This window comes from Vidua chalybeata, chromosome 25, assembly GCF_026979565.1.
Source record: "Vidua chalybeata isolate OUT-0048 chromosome 25, bVidCha1 merged haplotype, whole genome shotgun sequence".
NCBI classification, from domain to species: Eukaryota; Metazoa; Chordata; class Aves; order Passeriformes; family Viduidae; genus Vidua; species Vidua chalybeata.
This window is the reverse complement of record NC_071554.1, coordinates 1,257,869-1,278,336: the sequence shown is the minus strand read 5'-3', so window position 1 is coordinate 1,278,336 and position 20,468 is coordinate 1,257,869. Positions and strand designations below refer to the sequence as shown.

Here is a 20,468-nt window from a genome sequence, read left to right as displayed (position 1 = left end):
TGTAGCAAAAAGGGCTAATTATAAACTCATTTTAAGGGATTTGTGACCAATTAAACCTTTGCTCTGGTCTGCAATTTAGTGTGGCACAGAACATCTCTGCAAGCACAAGGCTGGGCTTTTCTTTTTTTCCTCCCCCCCACCATTCTCTGCAGAAGAAACAGCAAAACAAATTAGAGGGGAAAGAAATCACTTTGAAGCAGTGAGATTAAAAATAATGGTCTCTCTTTAGGCATTTAAATGCCTTTGGAATGAAGCTGCTTTTAAACTCCTGGGAGTTTTAAACAGCCTGGGAGTCCATAAAGTGTCACAGGAAAATAATTGTTGGAGCAGCTGGGGCAGCTCCAGGACTTGTGTGCTGGCCATGTGGGAGATGTTCCAAAAAACCTTGGATGGGAGGAGCTGAACACCTCCACAAATCCCTGAGGAGGGGCAGATCCCTCTCTGTGACAGGGAATGGTTTCAGGATATCTGACTTTCAGGATGGGGCCACAAAGGTCTGGAACAGGAGATAACGCAAAGCACAGGCTCTGTTTGAGAAGAATTTTCCCTTTAAAAGGATGAAGAGGGGACATCAAACCCCTCTGGATCTTGTCCAGGGTCAATGGAATCATCATTCCTGAGAGGGACTCTTGGGTCCCACAGGGAAAAGTTTCTCTCCCACTGCTCATGAGCCTCAGTCCTCTCCTCACCTTTCCCATGGGATGTTTCTATCGTCCACGTGCAGTTCAAGTTGTTGGGATAAAAATCAGGGAAGCCTGGGGAGAGGATGGTGCCACTGGAGCCACGGATGTAGCCCCCACAGAGAGCTAAAAACACCAAAAAAAAAAAAAAAAAAAAAAAAAAAAAAAAAAGGAGAGAAAGAGTTCAATAATTCAGAATATTTCACAAGCTGGGAGGAAAAAGTCAAACCAAAAAACCCAACCCAGGAAAATACAACAGAAGAGATTGATCGACCCAAATCAACCCAAATTGGGTTTTGTTGGTCAAAATCCAACAAAATACATGGATAGACCCACCAAAATCCAGCAAAACCCGCGGATTAAATGCCACTGGGAGCTTTCCAGCAGTGGAAGGGTTTCCTGTGCAGGGCCAGCAGCTGGAACCACGATCCCTGTGGGATCCAGCTCTGGATATTCCGGCCCTGTGAGCTGGGCTCTGCCTCCTGACACCCGGAACATTCTGCAGAGGCCGAAGCAGAGCTCTCCTCACCCTCACAGCTGGGCAGGGGCCGGCTCCACTGGAAGTTGGGCTCGCACTCCAGGGCCTCGCTGTCACTCAGGGTGTAGCCAGGGTCACAGCTGAACGTCACCAGGGCTCCCACGTAGAAATCGTTGCCGTGGCGCTGCCCGTTCACCGGGATGCCCGGGTCCAGGCAGTGGTCAGACTGCAGCTTCACAGCTGGGGCACAAGGAGCAGGGGCACAGCCCTCAAGAGGAGCTCAGGGGCAGCTCAGCCCGCCCACGGGATCGCCCCAAATCTTGCTGGTGATCCCCGGAGTCAGAGGGTGAGAGGGAGAGAGGGAATTCCCCATTGGATCATCCCAAATCTTGCTGGTGATCCCCAAAGTCAGAGGGTGAAGAGAGGGGATTCCCCATGGGATCGTCCCAAATCTTGCTGGTAATCCCCAAAGTCAGAGGGTGAAGAGAGGGGATTCCCAATAGGATCATCCCAAATCTTGCTGGTGATCCCCAAAGTTAGAGGGTGAAAGGGAGAGAGGGAATTCCCAATGGGATCGTCCCAAATCTTGCTGGTGATCCCCGAAGTCCCCATGGGATCATCCCAAATCTTGCTGGTGATCCCCAGAGTCAGAGGGTGAGAGGGAGTGAGGGAATTCCCCATTGGATCATCCCAAATCTTGCTGGTGATCCCCAGAGTCAGAGGGTGAGAGGGAGTGAGGGAATTCCCCATGAGATCATCCCAAATCTTGCTGGTGATCCCCAAAGTCAGAGGGTGAAAGGGAGAGAGGGGAGGTCCCCAAGTGAGAGGATGGAGAGGGGGAAATCCTCAAAGTGAGAGGAGGAAAGGGAGAGAGGAAAATCCCTGAAATGAGGGGATGGAGAGAGGGAATTCCCTCAAGGGAGGGGAGGAAATGGAGAGGGGAAAATCCCCAAAGTGAGAGGAGGAAATGAAGAGAGGAACTGGTCTGGGATTCTTGGGCCTGTCCTGTGCAGGGCCAGCAGTTGGACTCCACGATCCCTGTGGGATCCAGCTCTGGATATTCTGATTCTGTGAGCTCAGCTCTGCCTCCTAAAATCAAGAATATTCTGCAGGTGCTAAAATAAAAATAAAAAGCTTCTATAAACCACCAGAGGGGGGATGGCTTCAGGTTGGAAAAGGGGAGAATTGGGTGGGATAGTGGGAAGGAATTCTTCTCTGTGAGGGTGGGGAGGGGCTGGGATGGCATTCCCAGAGAAGCTGTGGCTGCCTCATCCCTGGAAGTGCCCAAGGTCAGCTCGGAGCAACCTGGGACAGTGAGAGCTGTCCCTGCCTTTGGGTTTTGAGTTTCCTTCCAACCCAAACCAGTCTGGGATGCCAGGAACAGCAAAAACTGCTCCTCCACTGGCAGCAGCTTCCCATGCACAGCCCTTGAGCAGTGTGAGCTGCCTGGCACGGGGAAAAAGAGACCCAGGGGGCCCTGAGTGAGGCCGTGGTGCTGCTGGGGATTGGGAATTCCAGGGAATTCCATGAAGAGGGTGCCCTTACTTTCGTATCGGATCTGGAAGCCGATGTCGGAGTGGCTCTTGTCCGTGGTGAACAGGAGGTAGAGGTGGTTGCTGGTGCTGATCAGGAACTGGGGCACCTGGGTGCCATCGTAGACCCCAATCAGGGGAGAGGAGTAGGAGCGGCCGTCCCGCACCTCCAGGGTGTCATAATTCACCTCTGTCTTGAACCTGGAAGGGACACGAGGGAAATGAAACCCCAGCACTGCTCCTTTCTCCTCATTCCCTCCTGGAACCACCACGGTGTTGTAAAATTCAGGTGAACCCAGGGGGAAGAAATGCTGATGTGTGACTGCAGCTCAGAAATTGAATGATTTCTTTATGATAACTATGCTATCATACATAAATGTACTATTTAAAGGAGATACTAAAACTACAAACCTACTGTTCTAACTACCAAATCTAACTACTCACAACTCGTGACCCTCTCTAGAGATTGGATTGGGTTGGATTGGATTGGATTGGATTGGGTTGGATTGGATTGGGTTGGATTGGGTTGGATTGGGTTGGGTTGGATTGGGTTGGATTGGATTGGGTTGGATTGGGTTGGGTTGGGTTGGATTGGGTTGGGTTGGATTGGATTGGGTTGGATTGGATTGGATTGGATTGGATTGGATTGGATTGGATTGGGTTGGGTTGGATTGGATTGGGTTGGATTGGGTTGGATTGGGTTGGGTTGGATTGGGTTGGGTTGGATTGGCCACCAGCCCCAAACAATCCTCACCAGAATCCAACCAAGCAATCACCCCAGGTAAACAATTCTCCAAACACATTCCACATGGGGAAAAACAAGGAGCAGAAATAGAAATTGTTTTCTCTTTCTTCCTTCTCTGTGCTCCTCTATGAAAAATCCTGGGAGAGAGAGAGAAATGTGCTGCCACACCATGGGGGCCGTCTGAGCTGAGCTTTTCTTCTGCCCGAGTGTCTCACCTCACACGTGTTTGGGGATTTTTTTGTGATCCTTCACCTCTTCACCTGCTGGCCCCCACCTAAAATGCTGCCCAGGTGCTGAGCCAGCAAATGAAACAGAGCTGAAGGAGCCATGGAGCCCCAAATGTCACAGCAGTGGTGGCAGTGGCAGCTCCTCTCTGCTCTCTGGGGCACGCCTGGCGCTGCCAGGAATCCAAAGAGCAGCTGATTTTTCAGGATATCTGGATCTATATCCATCCACATCCCTGAAGAAGCCCACCCACACAGCCAGCCCCAGGGCCAGGAAATGCCAAAAAACTCAGCGCTCCCTGCTGCACCCCCCACCCAAGGAATATGTGGCAGCTCAGCCCCCAAAAAGTGTCTAAAACACCCCTGAAAAACAGCAGGAGTGGTTCAGACAGAACCATTCCCCCCAGGGCTGGGTGAGTTTTAATTCCTTGCCAGGAGCTCATAAATAAATAGAAAAGGGGAGTGGGGAGAACCTCGGAGCCGGGCACCACGTGGAGCAGCTCACTCCCCCTCTCTTGGCTGCACCTTGGAGTCACCAAAACCACCCAAAGCCAGAGAATTTGGTGGTGAGCACCTGTCAAAGGTGATCTTGATGGGGTAGCCTGGCTGGGCCTCGATGACCCAGGCACAGCTCAGCGAGTCCTTGTAGAAGCCAGGCCAGCCTGGGGACAGGATGGTTCCGCTGGGCGATGTCAGGTGGCCCCCACAGGGTGCTGGGGACACAAAAAGGACACAAATCACACGATTATCCAGGCTGGAAAAGACCTTCAGGCTCCTCCAGCCCAACACTGCCAATGCCACCACTAAACCACGTCCCTGAGTGCCACATCCTTAAAACTGGGTTGAAAAATGTCACAGAGCTGCAGCACCGTGAGATGTCCCCACCCTCGAAACCCCTTCCCCGCATCTCTGTCCCCCCACGAGTTAAAAATCACCAGAGCCAGATGGAAAACCAACATTAACTGCTCAGAAATTGCCTTTTCAGCTCCAAATGCAGACACTGTCCCCCTGGGAGCCAGCAGGGCTGACCTTGGGCCCTGCTCGGAGGGGACGGGGTGTAAAATAATGATTGGATATAAAAGCAGAGGAAACCGCAAGGTCACTTGGCATTTCAGGTGCCAGAAAATCTCTCCCAGCCCTGTTAATTGAGTCATGGCTTTGCTGCCACGAGGGACATCACCAGAGCAGGGCATTAATTCCACACCGCGGTCCCCAGTGCCACCAGCAGGAGCTGCAGGCACTTGATTGCATTTTCTGGGGGAAGGACACTGGCTCTGAGGGCCCAGAGGCACTAAAATCCCGCAGCCCCCAGGAAGTGCCAGGTTTTGTCCTCCAAGGAGCGACCCAGGGCCAGCCCCAATGTCACCGTGCCCCCTGTGCCACCCCAAAATGTGCCAGTGCCAGCCCCAAAGCTCCCCTGCTGCTCTGAAGGGTGGCTGATGAAAGTCATTTGATCTCAGCTGGCTCCAAAGCAATTATTATTTTTTTTTTTTTTTCCTTTCTGCCCCAAAGCTGCGTCGTATCCTGTCAGGATTTCCACCCTTTTCTCTGTCTCCTTCATTCCCATTAATTTTTCTCAAGTGCTGAGCAGGACTTTAGATCTCTGGGCTTTTCTCCTGGCTTAGAAAGGGTAATTAAAATGTCCAGACTGAAGGGCGAGTCAAAGAAATCACCAGAGTGATCAGGAGGAGAAAGCAGAAGGTTATCAAATATAAAAGTTGATTAGAAGTGTATTATTTAATGAACGTTTCCCTTCCATACTTAAAAATATGTAAATTTCAAGGCCTGTGCTTTGAAAGTAACAGCAGCCCTGAATTAAACCCACATTTTGTCAGGAGCAAAATTATGTAAGAATACAGAAAGTCCAGCTTTTTATTCTATAAAAGCTGTTGAAGACAATTGATTCCTTCCTTCAATCCCAAAGACAATGGCCAGGATTGTGCAATTCCTGCTGCTCAGGCAATGCAGGGCAAATTACTCAAATTATTTCTCAATATTCCAGGGCTGTTTCTCAAGAGCTCAGCACTTGTTATTCAAATTGCTGCAAATACCAGAGTGGAGCATCACTTCTCTGAGAACACAGGGCACAGGAAGATTTTCAGTCCTAATGAGCTCCTTCTTCACTTCTCTCTTCCAGAGGAGAGGCTTGAAAGCCCTAAAAAAGCTTTGAAATCTGAATTAAAGCCTTTAATTCAGCCCAGCTCCTCGCATGGCAGGGCTGGCTGTTGTGGCCAGGAGATGGAAATGCAGAATTTCTGCCTCTCAGCTGCCAGAGCCCACCGACAGAACTTCTGTCATCACATAAATATCAGATATTTTTACGTGGATCAAAAACCAGGATGGCAAAACGTCACCCTGGATCTTCCATTCCCTGTTGTTTCATTCCCTCCCTGACAGGAGCAGCAGGGAAGCTTTGAGGCATCACTAAACCAGAACCTTTTATTATTACTGTTATTAGAAAAACACCTGTTGTAACAAGAACTGATCATCAAATCATCAAACAAATGCAATAAAAATACTCCCCAGCGTTCATTCCACACCAAAAAAAAAAAAAAAAAAAAGGAAAATAAACAGAGCTCAGGAATATTTGAACTGAAACTTCCTCCCCAGCAAACTCCTCTGTGCAGACAGCACCTTCCAGAGACGTGGAAAACCCTGGGAGGTGTTGGCTGGACACCGTGGAATGTGAGAGTGAGACCCTGACAGGCAGAACCCTGATTCTGGATCCCAAAAGGCTGCAAAATTCCCCCAAAAACCTCTGTCCCTGCAGGAATGTTCACCTGGAGAGGAGGAGGAGAAGAAGAAGAAAAGGAGGAGAAGAGGAGGAGGAGGAGGAGAAGGAGGAGGAGAAAGAAGAAAAAGGCAGAAGAAGGGAGAAGAAGGCAGAAGAAGGCAGAAGAAGACAGAAGAAGACAAAGAGAATCTCTCTTCCCACCAGGCTGGGAACATTCACCAGGAGAAGAGAAGCTCCAAGGAAACCTCAGAGCTCCTTCCAGTGCCTAAAGGGGCTCCAGGAGAGCTGGAGAGGGACTTGTGACAAGGGATGGAGGGACAGGACACAGGGAATGGCTTTGAACTGGGCAGGAGGAGATCTGGGGATATGGTGAAGGGATTCTTGGCTGCGAGGGTGGTGAGGAGCCGGGATGGAATTCCCAGAGCAGCTGTGGCTGCCCCTGGATCCCTGGCGGTGCGCAAGGCCAGGCTGGAGCACTCTGGGACAGCAGAAGCCTCCCTACCCATGGGAAGAGGTGAGATGGGATCTTTAATGCCCCTCCCACCCCAAAGCAGGCCAGGAGCAGGCAGGGGGGGCCGGGCTGACCTTCGCAGCGGAGCACGGCGTTGTCCCACACCACGTTGCCCTCCTGCAGGACGCAGGTGACGGTCTCGGCGCCGTGGGTGCGGATGAAGCCCTCGTCGCACAGGAAGGACACGGAGCTGCCCAGCTGCAGGCTGTCCCCAAAGCGCTTCCCGTTCACCGGCACGCCGGGGTCCGGGCACTCGTTGTGCCGGAATGCTGCCAGGAGGAGGAGGAGGAGAGGAGAAGAGGAAAAGAGGAGAGTCAGCATCCGTTGCGTTGCACTCGTTTATTTGGTTGTTGTTGTTTTCCACTGGGGTTCAGGGGTGGTCTTCCCCCCCTCCCCACTAAGCCTCAGGTGTGGGGGTCTCTCCCTTGTCTGCCCCTCCCCTCTCCCTCTCCTCACCTGCATCCCAATGGACGTGGCCCCTTGGCTCTGCCCCCCATTTCCCCTGGGCTCACAACCCCCCTGGACGACACCTTCGGGCTCTCTGTCCTCTTCTAGATGCCACCAGACCAGACACCTCTGTTACCCCCCGAGGCGTCGCCTGGATCCCAGGTGGCTCCTGAACAAACAGGGTTTTAGTCCCGAGGAGAAGGGCACTTTTTGTCTGTTACTGCTGTCCTGTGTAAGATCGTCCCCGCGTTCAGGAGTTCTGATTTTACAGCTGGCGCCCAATGTGGGGCTCGAGCCCACGACCCTGAGATGAAGAGTCTCACGCATCTTTCCCCCCCCAACCCCAAGCAAGAATGAAGATGTTGCAGCCTCAAATTGAGGAAAATTGAAATTTTCCCCTTCCCTCAGGGGAATTTCTTCCCCTGTTTCTGCCTCAGGCGCAACAGGAGAGGAAGGGGGAGGTTAAAGGTGCTGGTGTCCATGGGAGGATGGGATACAGCAGGAACAGCAGCAGGAAAGGGCCTGGGAAACTGAGTCACCTTCTCAGCCACCTTCCACAGAGAAAAATACTCCAACTAGGGAGAGATTTTAAAAAACACCTGAAAATTTCTGCCCAGAGGGGACATAAGAGAACCGCTGATGGGGAAAATGGAAATATTTAAGGCACCAAGGTTAAAAAGTCTTCTTAGCACGTTCTGTGACTGCCACATCACAGAGCCCCACGCTGGCCTGGGCTGGAAGGGACATTAAAGCTCATCCAGTGCCACCCCTGCCATGGGCAGGGACACCTTCCACTATGCCAGGTTGCTCCAAGCCATACCCAGCGTGGCCTTGGACACTTCCAGGGATCCAGCTTCTCTGGGAATTCCATCCCAGCCCCTCACAGAGAACAAGTCCTTCCCTAAATCCCACCTAAACCGACTCCCTTTCAGCTCCGTTCACAGGCCCCGCTGGGAGAAAACAAAGCACACACAGGAATCACCTTCCCAGGTGCCACCGAGTCCTTGTGGGATTGCAGGGACGCCTGGCTCGGTTTTAAGACCTTCTCCAGCAGTTAAAGCTACACCAGCCAAACATTCGGCAATTACGCCTTAATTCCTCATTAAGTGCATAATTGTGTCCTACATCTCCTCATGCTGGGAGAGGAGCAGCCCAGCAAGGATTAAAGGCTCCAGGTTAATCCCACACCTGAGGTTTCAGTGTCACTAACGCACCTGAGCAAAGCCAGCTGAGCCCTGGATTGCTCCCACAGCATCTCTGCCCTCACCATCTCCTGTTCCCCACAGGGCTGGAGGGGAAAAGGGGCTGGATGTGATGAGCCCTGTGCTCTGGTACCTGTCCCTGGCCCCTTCTCCCCTCCCCAGACTGAAGGGAAGGGCCTGGAGCTGTCTGGGGAAGGCTCAGTGCAGAACTCGAAGCAGTCACAACAAATGAACTCATTCCTGAGTCAACCCCAGCACTGAAAAACATGAAAAACGTCCTGAAAAAAATGTCCCCATGCAAGGGACAGCTCCCAACAGGGGAAAGGGAGAGGCACCAGCAGCGTTCCTGAGGTGTCACCCTCACTCCTGGCACCCCCTCACCCAAACCCCCTCCTCTGAGGAGCCCTCGGCCTGCTGGAGTTTGGCAAATGCTTCCTTAAGGCCTCTGATTTTATTTATTTCTCTTTAAATAAAGGCTCTGCAATCAGGGCTGGAAAGGCCATTAATTTATCCGTGCCACCAAAGGCCAGCCTAACAAAGCTCAGTTCTGCTGAAGATGTTTAAAAAGGCTCTTTGGAAAATTACAGGACAATACAAAGCTAAAATTATCGGCGTGGATTTGAGGAGTGGACTTAACAGGGAGCCAAATCTCTCTCTGGAAATTTCAAGACTTTCTAACACAAATCAGGGCTACATTTGGCTTTTTCTCCTAAGTTTTGCATCTCTGGCTGTCAGCAATCGAGGGTGGCACTGACTGAGGGACACAGGGACCATCCCAGACCCAACAGTTCTTCCTGAGCTACCCCCAGGGCATCACCTCAGCTCCCTGAGCAGAAAGGAGTCCCTGAGAGGGAGCTTTCAACTTCACAGCCAGAAAGAATCTGTGCCACCAGCTCTAAACGTGCCACCAATCCTCCACCACCCAACTGCAAATCTGAATTGATCCCCAATTTTCAGGTTTACTTTGGAATTCCAACAGCTTTAGCAAGATCAATCTCTGCAGTCTCCAACATGAATTTAGAGCTGAAGGAAGGGTGAGGCACTGGATGCCTTAGGATTTGAGCTTTTCTATTTTTCATCTATTTGTAACCCTGCAGTTCTTTAGTGCACAGCTCCAAACTCCACATGCAGTGTGAGCTGCTGCTTCCCTATTTTGGGCAGACACAACAATTCCTCTCCAGGCCTGGCAATCAAGGACCCCTCACTGCCTCAGGCCCTGAGAGATGGAAACAAAAGTGAGTTGGGGGCAGCAAACTTGGGGTAAATGACTAATTGGAAGATTAACCCTCAATATTCAAATGGACCAAAGTTATAAAAGTTTGAAAACCCGTGACCATTGTCCATTTTGGGGGGGGGCTTGGTCTGTCCTAAATGTCACTGAAGGCCCTTAAAACTGCTTTTTACTCCCTTAATTTTGTCCGGCCTCTGTTTTTAAGGTAACCCCAAAAAGGCACCGCACTCACTGGTGAAGGTGATGTTGAAGCCTCTCTTCTCCATGGAGTGGTCAGTCTGGAACTCCAGCCTGGCCACGTGACCACTGCTGGTCAGCGAGGAGGGGATGTGGCTCCCTGAGAAGGTGCCCAGCACGGGCGACTCGGCCGTGCCCCCGTCCTTGACGGCCAGGAAGTCGAACTGGGGCTCCACGTCGAAGTCGTTGAAGGCCAGGTGGATCCTGCTCTCGGGGTTGGCGATGATGAGCCACACGCAGTGCAGGCTGCTCCCGTACTCCTCGGGGTAGTTCGGGGACAGCACGATCCCCGACGGGCTGGTGAAGTTGAAAAAGCAGGAAACTGCAAAGGGAAAGTGGCATCAGTCCCACAGGCACAGGCGTCCCTGCCCTCGTCCTCTTCGGCTGGGACATTCCTAATTCCTGCTCTGAGGCTGCCTCAGGAGGGCTCTGTCCAGGGATTTATCTGCAGGGGGGAAAAGTGACTTCCAGGCTGCCAGAGCCCACTGACAGAACTTCTGTCATCGTAGAAATATCAGCATTGCACGTGCATCAAAAACCAGGAGGGGGAAACACCACCCTGGATCTTCCATTAGTTCCCTTCCATTTGGTCTTTAATTCCCTCCCTCACAGAAGCAGCAGGGAAGCCTTTGGTCATCACTGAATCCAAATGTTTTGGTCACCACTAAATCCCAATCTTTTGGTCATCACTGAATCCAAATGTTTCGGTCACCACTAAATTCCAATCTTTTGGTTGCCACTGAATCCAAAATTTTGGTCACCACTAAATCCCAATATTTTGGTCATCACTGAATCCAAATGTTTTGGTCACCACTGAATCAGAACCTTTTGGTCACCACTAAATCCCAATCTTTTGGTCGCCACTGAATCCAAATGTTTTGGTCACCACCAAATTCCAATCTTTTGGTCATCACTGAATCCAAATGTTTTGGTCACCACTGAATCAGAACCTTTTGTTCACCACTAAATCAGAACCTTTTATTATTGGGATAAAAACCCCCAAACTATTCTTAAGGATTTTGGGTGGATTTGCCAACCCTTCCAGCTTTATTTGTCAGCAGGAAGAAAATGCCTCTTAGGTGGGATCTGTCATTTTCCAGGTGAATTCTCCTGCACGTCCCTCAGCAAAGCCTCCCAAGAATCCAGTGTGTGACTTGAGCTGGTGCAAAATAAAGCCAGCATGGAACCAGCCAGGTTTTGCCTCAACATTATTTTTTTTTTTTTGCTGTGGCCACATCCCAGCACATCCCACAGAACCTGGAGCGAGGAACCAGCTCAGGCACTCCGGGCACTGCTCCAGCCTCCCCTGCTGCTGTCCCTGGCTCAGCTCTGTCACCCACAGGTGCCACATCCTTCCCCAGGGTGCTGCAGACTCCTCGGGGCTTGCTTACAATAAAATCTGCCCTTTCCATGCGCTGAGCTCATTTCCCCCCCCATGCTCCTCTCCAGATTCACCCTCTGCCATTCATTAAACTCCTTCCATCCACACCACGCCTGTCCCACAGGGAATATTTGTGGGACACAGCAACAAATGGATGCTTGGAGAAGGAGATGGGAGTTAATTTGCTTTGTCTGTGTCCTTGGGAAGTCGTTTACACCTGGCTGAGCACTGGGAGAGGTGGAACAGCCCAAGAACATTCCCAAATGCTGGGGTTTGGGACAAACCAGAGGAATCTGCAGCCCTGGTGGAGGGGAAGCTCTTCCCACCACAAATAAATCCCTGACTTCTGCTGGTTCCCAAAAAGAGGCACCCAACCAGGCTGCCATTGCCACGGAAATAATTAAAACCAGGCTTAAAACGAAGCTGAGGGGAAGAGCATGCATGAAAAACCCTCCAGCTCTCCAGGGGCTCAATCTATCCCGGGCTGCAGCTGCCAAGGCCCATTAATTTGGGAAGGCAAGGCTGCCTTTGAAGTGCTACCTGCCCAAACTTTGGGATATTTTATGTATGGGTGCTTTGCTCATCCTTTTTCCCCACCGCCACCCTTGGTAAAACCCATTATTGGGAACATCCATCTCCCTAATTCCTGGCACAGAGGATGAGCTTGGCTCGGGGTTGGCATTTAGGCAATTATTTGGATCACTGCTCTGCCTCCCTCTGTTATTTTCCCTCTGTCTCCCCTCACCACTTAATGGGCTGGGATCAAATAATTCGGACGTTCCCGTGACGTTATCAAGGCCACGGAGCTGCACAATCCATTCCCTGCTCTCAGCCACAAAGAGAGCAGATTAAAGAGAAAACAAACTGCAAAACATCCTCAGGATTTTTTTTTTGGGCTCTCTCTCTCTCTCTCTAGCAGACGCTGAAATATCAGGGGATGCTGTCAAATAATTCTGTCAGCATAAGCACGGTGTAATCTGCCTCAGGAAAATTGAAAATAAATTCATTCGCACCCAGGGAAATGTCTCAGCAGCAGGGATGAGGTGTCTCCTCTAAAATTTTTAAATCCAAAGGGGTGAATTAGCATTCAGCCAGGACCTCCAGCAGCCCAGCAAGGGAGAGGTGCAGTCTCCAGTTCAGAAAATAAAACAACAAAGGACTTGCTGACAAAGGGGAGAGGAGCAGAGCGAGGGAAGAATATAAAATTAACCTTTGCCAGATAAAACAAAGTGACAGATTAAAGAGGAGCTGATAAAAAAAAAAAAAAACCTCCAAGAGTCTCCGCTGCAGGGAAGTAAATGAGGATTTTGATTTTCCATAAGATCAGTGAGGAGAAAGGCGAGTTGGAGCTGGAGGACCAAGGCCACTGGGCCAGGAAAAAGCTCTCCTTGATGGAGAGGGGAGCTGGAATCACATCCCAGAGGGGAACATCCAGCCCAGGAAGCCACAAGGCTCATGAACAAGACCGTGGTGTCTGTGAGATGATGATTTTCTTCATCTTTTGAAGCAGAGGAGGTTTTCTCTCACCGTGGATGGAGGTTTTTCCTCACCGCGGAAGGAGCTTTTTCTTCACCATGGAAGGAAGTTTTCCCTCACTGTGGAAGGAGGTTTTCCCTCACTGTGGAAGGAGGTTTTCCCTCACTGTGGTAGGAGGTTTTCTTCACTGTGGAAGGAAGTTTTTCCTCACTGTGGAAGGAAGTTTTTCCTCACTGTGGAAGAATGTTTTTCTTCACTGTGGAAGGACGTTTTTCCTCACTGTGGAAGGAGGTTTTCCCTCACTGTGGAAGGACATTTTCCCTCACTGTGGAAGGACATTTTTCCTCACTGTGGAAGGAGGTTTTCTTCACGGTGGAAGGACGTTTTTCCTCACTGTGGAAGGAGGTTTTCCCTCACTGTGGAAGGAGGTTTTCCCTCACTGTGGAAGGAGGTTTTCCCTCACTGTGGAAGGAGGTTTTCTTCACTGTGGAAGGAAGTTTTCCCTCACTGTGGAAGGAGGATTTTTCCCTCACTGTGGAAGGACGTTTTTCCTCACTGTGGAAGGAGGTTTTGCCTCACTGTGGAAGGAAGTTTTTCTTCACTGTGGAAGGAGGTTTTCCCTCACTGTGGAAGGAGGTTTTCCCTCACTGTGGAAGGAGGTTTTGCCTCACTGTGGAAGGAGGTTTTGCCTCACTGTGGAAGGAAGTTTTTCTTCACTTGGAAGGAGGTTTTCCCTCACTGTGGAAGGAGGTTTTCCCTCACTGTGGAAGGAGGTTTCAGCTCTGATCCACGTCAGCCTCCCTGGAGCTGGACACTGGGATAAACCAGGAGCTGTTTAACACAGCTGTGTCACAGGCTGTCAGGAGGAAGATGATGGCAGCAGGAAAGCTGGAGACAGCCCAGCTGCACCTGTCTGCTGCTGCTGGAGCTTCCCAAAGAGCCCTCAGCAGCAGGAGTCATTCCCAACATGACAGAGGCCAGCCCTGCTGCCTGCAGCTGTCCATCAGCAGCACGGGCTGGGAGCAGCCCTGGCTGCAATTAATATTTATTACCCTTGTTAAATGCCAGGAAATGCACATTTCATTATGTGCACAGCACAGGGGTCTGTTTACAGAGCTGACCGTGTCAATAATTGCTACATTTGTCAATAATCCTTATTGCTGACCAATTACTGCAAAGGCAATGAGAAAAATCCCTTTATTAAATACAGAATAAATCACAGCAGAGACAGAGTAGCGAGACCACGTCATGAATGAACCAGCACAGGGATTTGTTCAAGTTATCACAAGCACCACCAGGATTCTGCCTTGGTTTAGAGCAGTGAAACAATGAAGGAGCAGCTCCTTGGTTCTTCCCTTAGGAGAGGGACATGGATGTGCACATGGATCAGGCAGGAGTTCTTCAGCAGAAGTTCCTGCTGAAGTTTTCTTTTCTCTTCTCTTCTCTTCTCTTCTCTTCTCTTCTCTTCTCTTCTCTTCTCTTCTCTTCTCTTCTCTCTTCTCTCTTCTCTCTTCTCTCTTCTCTCTTCTCTCTTCTCTCTTCTCTCTTCTCTCTTCTCTCTTCTCTCTTCTCTCTTTCTCTCTTCTCTCTTCTCTCTTCTCTTCTCTTCCTTTCCCAGATCCCATCTCCTCCCAGACCACCTCTCTTCTCCCGTTCCTGGCTCCAGACACTCCACCCCTGCTCATCCTGCAGGAGAATCCAGGGCTGATCCCAAAGAGAGGCCACACCATGGGAGCAGGAAAGGCACCGGGGTCAGGAGCTGAAAACCAAGCAAGGAATCACTGGAATAATTGCAGTTTCCATGGAAACAATCCAAAATTCCCGACTTTCCTCACAGTTTTTGGATCCTGCTCCCACAGAAGTCTTGGGAAAGAGCTGGGAGACATGAGTGGGTTTTCTGCCTTGCATTTCCTTTTTTTTCCAAAAATTCCTCCTCTAGGCAGAACTTGGTGATGGACTGGAAAAGCAGGACAGTTCTGGAAGCTCAGGGCACTGCTCCAGCTGGGCAGCAAAGTGCTTTGTTTACCTTTTGTATTTTCCTCTTTCTGTAGCTCTTATTCCAAGGGGAAAAAAAAAAAAAAACAAAACTGCACCTCATGGTGCCTTTTCCTCCTGAAAACCCTGTGGCACCACAGGGCAAGTGGGAGGTGAGGGAAGGAGTTCGGAGCAAAATTAACTGGGAGGGTTTTGGTATTTCAGAGCAACAAAACTCGGCTCAGTCCGGGGGTGGGACTGCAGGTATGAGGAGAAGAATGAAAACCAGGCAGGTTTTGGGAACCAAATCTTGAAGAAAATATCACTGAATTTAAAATAGATGTGCAGGGAAGAGCAGGTTTCACTGCCACCCACTCCAGCAGGAGCAGGGAGTGGCTTTGGGGATGAGTTGAAGTTTTTAAAAACTTACTGGGAGCTGCTGATCCCCACTGGGACAGGGCTGGGCTGCTCCTGCCAGGGATCCTGCAGCCATCTGCTGCTGGGATGTGCTCCAAAGCTTCTGCACCTTCCTCTCCTGAGTTCCCGTGATTTCCAACAGAACTCTTCCTCTCCCAGCAGTCTCCCTTGGGAATTTTTGCAGTGGCTACAAGAGGGTGGAAATTTGTGGCCATTTTTTTGGCCCAAAAAAAAAAAAAAGCCTCGTGGTGCTGTTGTTCACCTCTCCTGTGCTCCTCCCTCCTCTGCCAAGTGCAGCATCCAGCTCCTGCAGGCTGGGATGGGACTGTCCCTCAGGGGCAGGGGGGACACTTTTGGGCAGCCACCACTTCCCTGCGGCAGATTTTTTTTGGCAGGAATAACCGGAATGTTAATGAAGACATTTATCCCAAATCCATGAAAATACACCCGGCAATGAATACGTTTATCCCCAATCCATGAACACGTTTGTTCCCAATCCATTCAAAAACAACCAGGAATGAACACGTGTTAACAAACAAACCCAAGAATGAACAGATTTATCCCAAATCCACTCACACATTCCCAGGAATGAACACATTTGTCCCCAATCCATTCAAAAACAACCAGGGATGAACACGTTTATCCCCAAACCCAAACACTCCCAGAAATGAACAGATTTATCCCCAAATGGAATCAAACACTGCCAGGAATGAATAAATTTGCTCCCAAATCCATTCAAACACTCCCAGAAATGAACATGTTTATCCTCAATCCATTCAAACATTCCCAGGAACGACCACATGAACCCCAAACCAAATCAAACATTCCCAGGGATGAACAGATTTATCCCAAATCCATTCAGACTTTCCCAGGAAATGATCGTGTGAATCTCAAACCCAAACATTTCCAGAAATGAATGTGTTTGTTCCCAATCCACTCAAACATTCTCAGATTTATCCCCAAACCTAAACACTCCCAGGAATGACCACATGAATCCCAAACCCAATCAAACATTTCCAGAAATGAATATGTTCCATTCAAACATTCCCAGGAACGACCACATGAACCCCAAACCCAATCAAACATTCCTAGGGATGAACAGATTTATCCCAAATCCACTCAAACATTCCCAAAAATGACCACACTAATCCCAAAACCAATCAAACATTCCCAGGGATGAACGGATTTATCCCAAATCCATTCAAACATTCCCAGGAAATGATCACGTGAATCTCAAACCCAAACATTTCCAGAAATGAATGCGTTTGTTCCCAATCCACTCAAACATTCTCAGATTTATCCCCAAACTTTCCCAGGAATGACCACATGAATCCCAAAACTCTGCTGAGCGACGCCAACCAACCCAACCCCGCTGGGGTCAGTGCAGAACCTCCCCCTCCCCAGGATTTTTTGGGCACAAATCCCCTCCTTTTACTCCCCCACCATTTAATTCCCTGCCAAACACGAGGCGGGTCCAGAAAACCTGGGTTTTCCAAGTCTGATCCCAACAAACTGAACAGCAGAAATTCTGGAATGACTCTCCCAGACCTGGCACGTGAACCAAGGCAGGAACTCTGCCTTTAGTGCCCAAGGTGGTGACAATGGCATTTATTGTCACTCCTGGTGCCACAATCATCCCCCACGGAACAGGACGGCGCTGCCTGGCACGGGTCAAGCACCCAGGGAAAAATGCAGGATGAAAACTTGGGAAAGGCAGGAGGAGCAGGGAAGGGAAGAACGAAGATCCTTGTAAGATTCTCTCACTGCAGAACCCCCCCCACAGGAGCACCAGGGCCCTGCTCTTTTCTGTCAAATGAACCTCGTGAAGTGAATTTTGGGGGCCTCCCACTGCAAATAAAATCAGAAAATTAGGAGGTTTTTTTCTCTACTCCACACAAGGATGTTTGAACAGCAATTCCCACCCTGGATCTGGAGGTTTTGGCAGCTCTGGAATGTTCCTGTCCCTCACCACATCTCCATCCTCAGTGTCAGCAAATCCAGAGCAGGAATTATGGAGCTGATTCTCTGTTTATAAATGGAATAACCTCCTCAGCCACAGGATATTCTATCCCCAAATCAGAGCACAAACCTCAGCTGAGGGAGCACAAGGGTTTTCCTTCAGGGATATTTATCCAATGACCCCCCCTGAGCCCGTTTTGCTGAGAAAAAGGAACAAACTCTGGCCAAAATCGAGTTCTGGGTGTGGAACTGCCCTGGCCTGTGACAGACACCGCATTCCCCAAGCCTGGAAATGCCATTTTTAAAGCCAACAACAGAACTACGGAGCTGGTGCAAGCAGTGCAGGATGGAGCAGGACAGAGGGAAGTTGTTCAGCCATCACTCACAGCCAGACATTCAAATTGTACAGAAAGACACCCAAAGTGTACAGAAATAAACACCCAGACACCCAAACTGAACGGGAACAGGCACCCAGACACCTGAATTGCACAGAAATAAACACCCAGACACCCAAACTGAATGGGAACAGGCACCCAGACACCTGAATTGCACAGAAATAAACACCCAGACACCCAAACTGAATGGGAACAGGCACCCAGACACCTGAATTGCACAGAAATAAACACCCAGACACCCAAACTGAACAGGAACAGGCACCCAGACACACAGATGGAACAGGAACAAACACCCAGATACACACAATTGCACAAAAACAGCCATGCAGACACTCAAATTGGACAAAAACAGATGCCCAGACACTCAAAGTGTAAAGAAATAAACACCCAGACACCCAAACTGAAACAGGCACCCAGACACCTGAATTGCACAGAAATAAACACCCAGACACCCACAAAGTACAGGAACAGATACCCTGACACCCAAATTGTACAGAAACAAACATTCAGACACCTAAATTGTACAGAAACAGTCACCCAGCCACTGACATTTTACAGGAGCAGACAACCAGGTTTAAGAGGAACACACCCCCAGACATCCCAGAACCAACCAGGCTCCCAAATCCCACAGGAACAAACCCCCCGACACCTGAATTTCGAAGAAATTTACCAGATTTGCCAAAATTAAAATTTACCAATTTACCAAAAAGTCTCCTTTCTATTCTGCTGTGACCCAGTTCTGCTGCCCTGAGCACAAACCACAGATTTATCCTCACTCCAAACTCTCAGCACGAGCCTCGACCACACCAACTTGCCCAAAGTCACCTGAAATCCCAAGAAATTAAAAGGAAAAACCAGCACAGAACCAGGCTAACACTTCCCACCTCCCAGATCACCAGGAAAAACTCCAGTATTTATTTCCTCAGCAGCACCTCCAGCTGATTTGCTTACAAAGAAAAAAAAAAGAAAAAAAAAACAAAAAACAGACAGGAAGGGAGGGATGGCAGCTGGAAAAGGCAGGACTCAGAGGAATTGCTTCCTTTCCCCAGGCATTTCTCTGAGCTTAAATAAGTATTTGAAAAGAAAGGCACTGACTTCAAACTGCTTCTCCCCCTTCTCCATGACCCCAAATTCTCTCCCAGCTCTATCCAGACCCTCATCCAGCTCTGCAGGATCTGCTTTTTCCCCCTCCCAGCTCCATCCTTTCCATGGATCAACCATATTTCCACTGGAATCCCACCCAGTGTGGCAGCTGCACTTCTAAAAAAACAACATTTCTGCTTTCTCTCTCTCCATTCTCCCCTCCCTCAACTGCATTTTCCTCTCCTGTTCTTTTCAGGCTCAGCCTCGCTCCCTTGCTCCAAGGCCCAGATTTTAACAGAGCCAACAAATTAGAAAAGGAGATAAAAAGAAGAGTGAGGTTATCACCAAGTGGGGAATTTCCACCCCAAAATGTGATCCCGAGTCACCACGGAGAGCAGAACATCCCAAAGCTGCCGAGAACTCAAGGAACAAATGCAAAACCGAGGCCCAGCAGGAGGGAGCCTGGAGAGGGTCGGATCGTGAGGGGAAAATGAGGGGCCAAAAACAGAATCCAGGTTTAAATCCTGAATTTGCTTTGCCCTGTCTGTGCCAAGGCCTCCAAGGACTAATTTTTCCCTCAGGGAAGCGAAGGGAGAGCCCAGCACGGCCCAAATTTCCCTCTGCAAACAGAATCCAGGTTTAAATCTGGAATTTGCTTTGCCCTGTCTGTGCCAAGGCCTCCAAGGACTAATTTTTCCCTCAGGGCAGAGAGAACCCAGCACAGCCCAAATTTCCCTCTGCAAACAGAATCCAGGTTTAAATCGTGAATTTGGCCATGTCCTGTCTGTGCCAAGGCCACAAAGAGCTGAATTTTCCCTCAGGGAAGGGAAGGGAGAGCCCAGCACGGCCCAAATTTCCCTCTGCAAACAGAATCCAGGTTTAAATCTGGAATTTGCTTTGTCCTGTCTGTGCCAAGGCCTCCAAGGACTAATTTTTCCCTCAGGGCAGAGAGAGCCCAGCACAGCCCAAATTCCCCTCTCCAAAGATAATTCAGGTTTAAATCTGGAATTTGCTTTGCCCTGTCTGCGATGGCCACCAAGGGCTGATTTTCCCTCAGGGCAGAGAGAGCCCAGCACAGCCCAGATTTCTCTCTGCAAACAGAATCCAGTTTAAATCGTGAATTTGGCCATGCCCTGTTTGTGCCAAGGCCACCAAGGGCTGATTTTTCCCTCAGGGCAGAGAGAACCCAGCACAGCCCAAATTTCCCTCTGCAAACAGAATCCAGGTTTAAATCGTGAATTTGGCCATGTCCTGTCTGTGATGGCCACAAAGAGCTGAATTTTCCCTCAGGGAAGGGAAGGGAGAGCCCAGCACGGCCCAAATTTCCCTCTGCAAACAGAATCCAGTTTAAATCCTGAATTTGGCCATGTCCTGTTTGTGCCAAGGCCACAAAGAGCTGAATTTTCCCTCAGGACAAGGCAGGGAGAGCCCAGCACAGCCCAAATTTCTCTCTGCAAACAGAATCCAGGTTTAAATCTGGAATTTGCTTTGCCCTGTCTGTGCCAAAGCCACCAAGGACTAATTTTTCCCTCAGGGCAGAGAGAACCCAGCACAGCCCAAATTTCCCTCTGCAAACAGAATCCAGGTTTAAATCGTGAATTTGGCCATGTCCTGTCTGTGCCAAGGCCACAAAGAGCTGAATTTTCCCTCAGGGAAGGGAAGGGAGAGCCCAGCACAGCCCAAATTTCCCTCTGCAAACAGAATCCAGGTTTAAATCTGGAATTTGCTTTGCCCTGTCTGTGCCAAAGCCACCAAGGACTAA

At 49.8% G+C, this 20,468-nt stretch overlaps 1 protein-coding gene across 1 annotated transcript in view; it reads right to left on the bottom strand.

The window, feature by feature from the left end:
- Positions 1-20,468, bottom strand: part of CSMD2 (CUB and Sushi multiple domains 2) — a 273,933-nt gene that overhangs the window by 96,242 nt on the left and 157,223 nt on the right. The window contains exons 14-19 of the mRNA XM_053964332.1: positions 10,017-10,343; positions 6,979-7,173; positions 4,234-4,372; positions 2,704-2,891; positions 1,210-1,398; positions 690-806 (exon numbers count right to left, since the gene is read on the bottom strand). Coding sequence (XP_053820307.1) covers positions 690-806; positions 1,210-1,398; positions 2,704-2,891; positions 4,234-4,372; positions 6,979-7,173; positions 10,017-10,343 — 1,155 coding nt within the window. The remainder of the gene's footprint in view (positions 1-689; positions 807-1,209; positions 1,399-2,703; positions 2,892-4,233; positions 4,373-6,978; positions 7,174-10,016; positions 10,344-20,468) is intronic.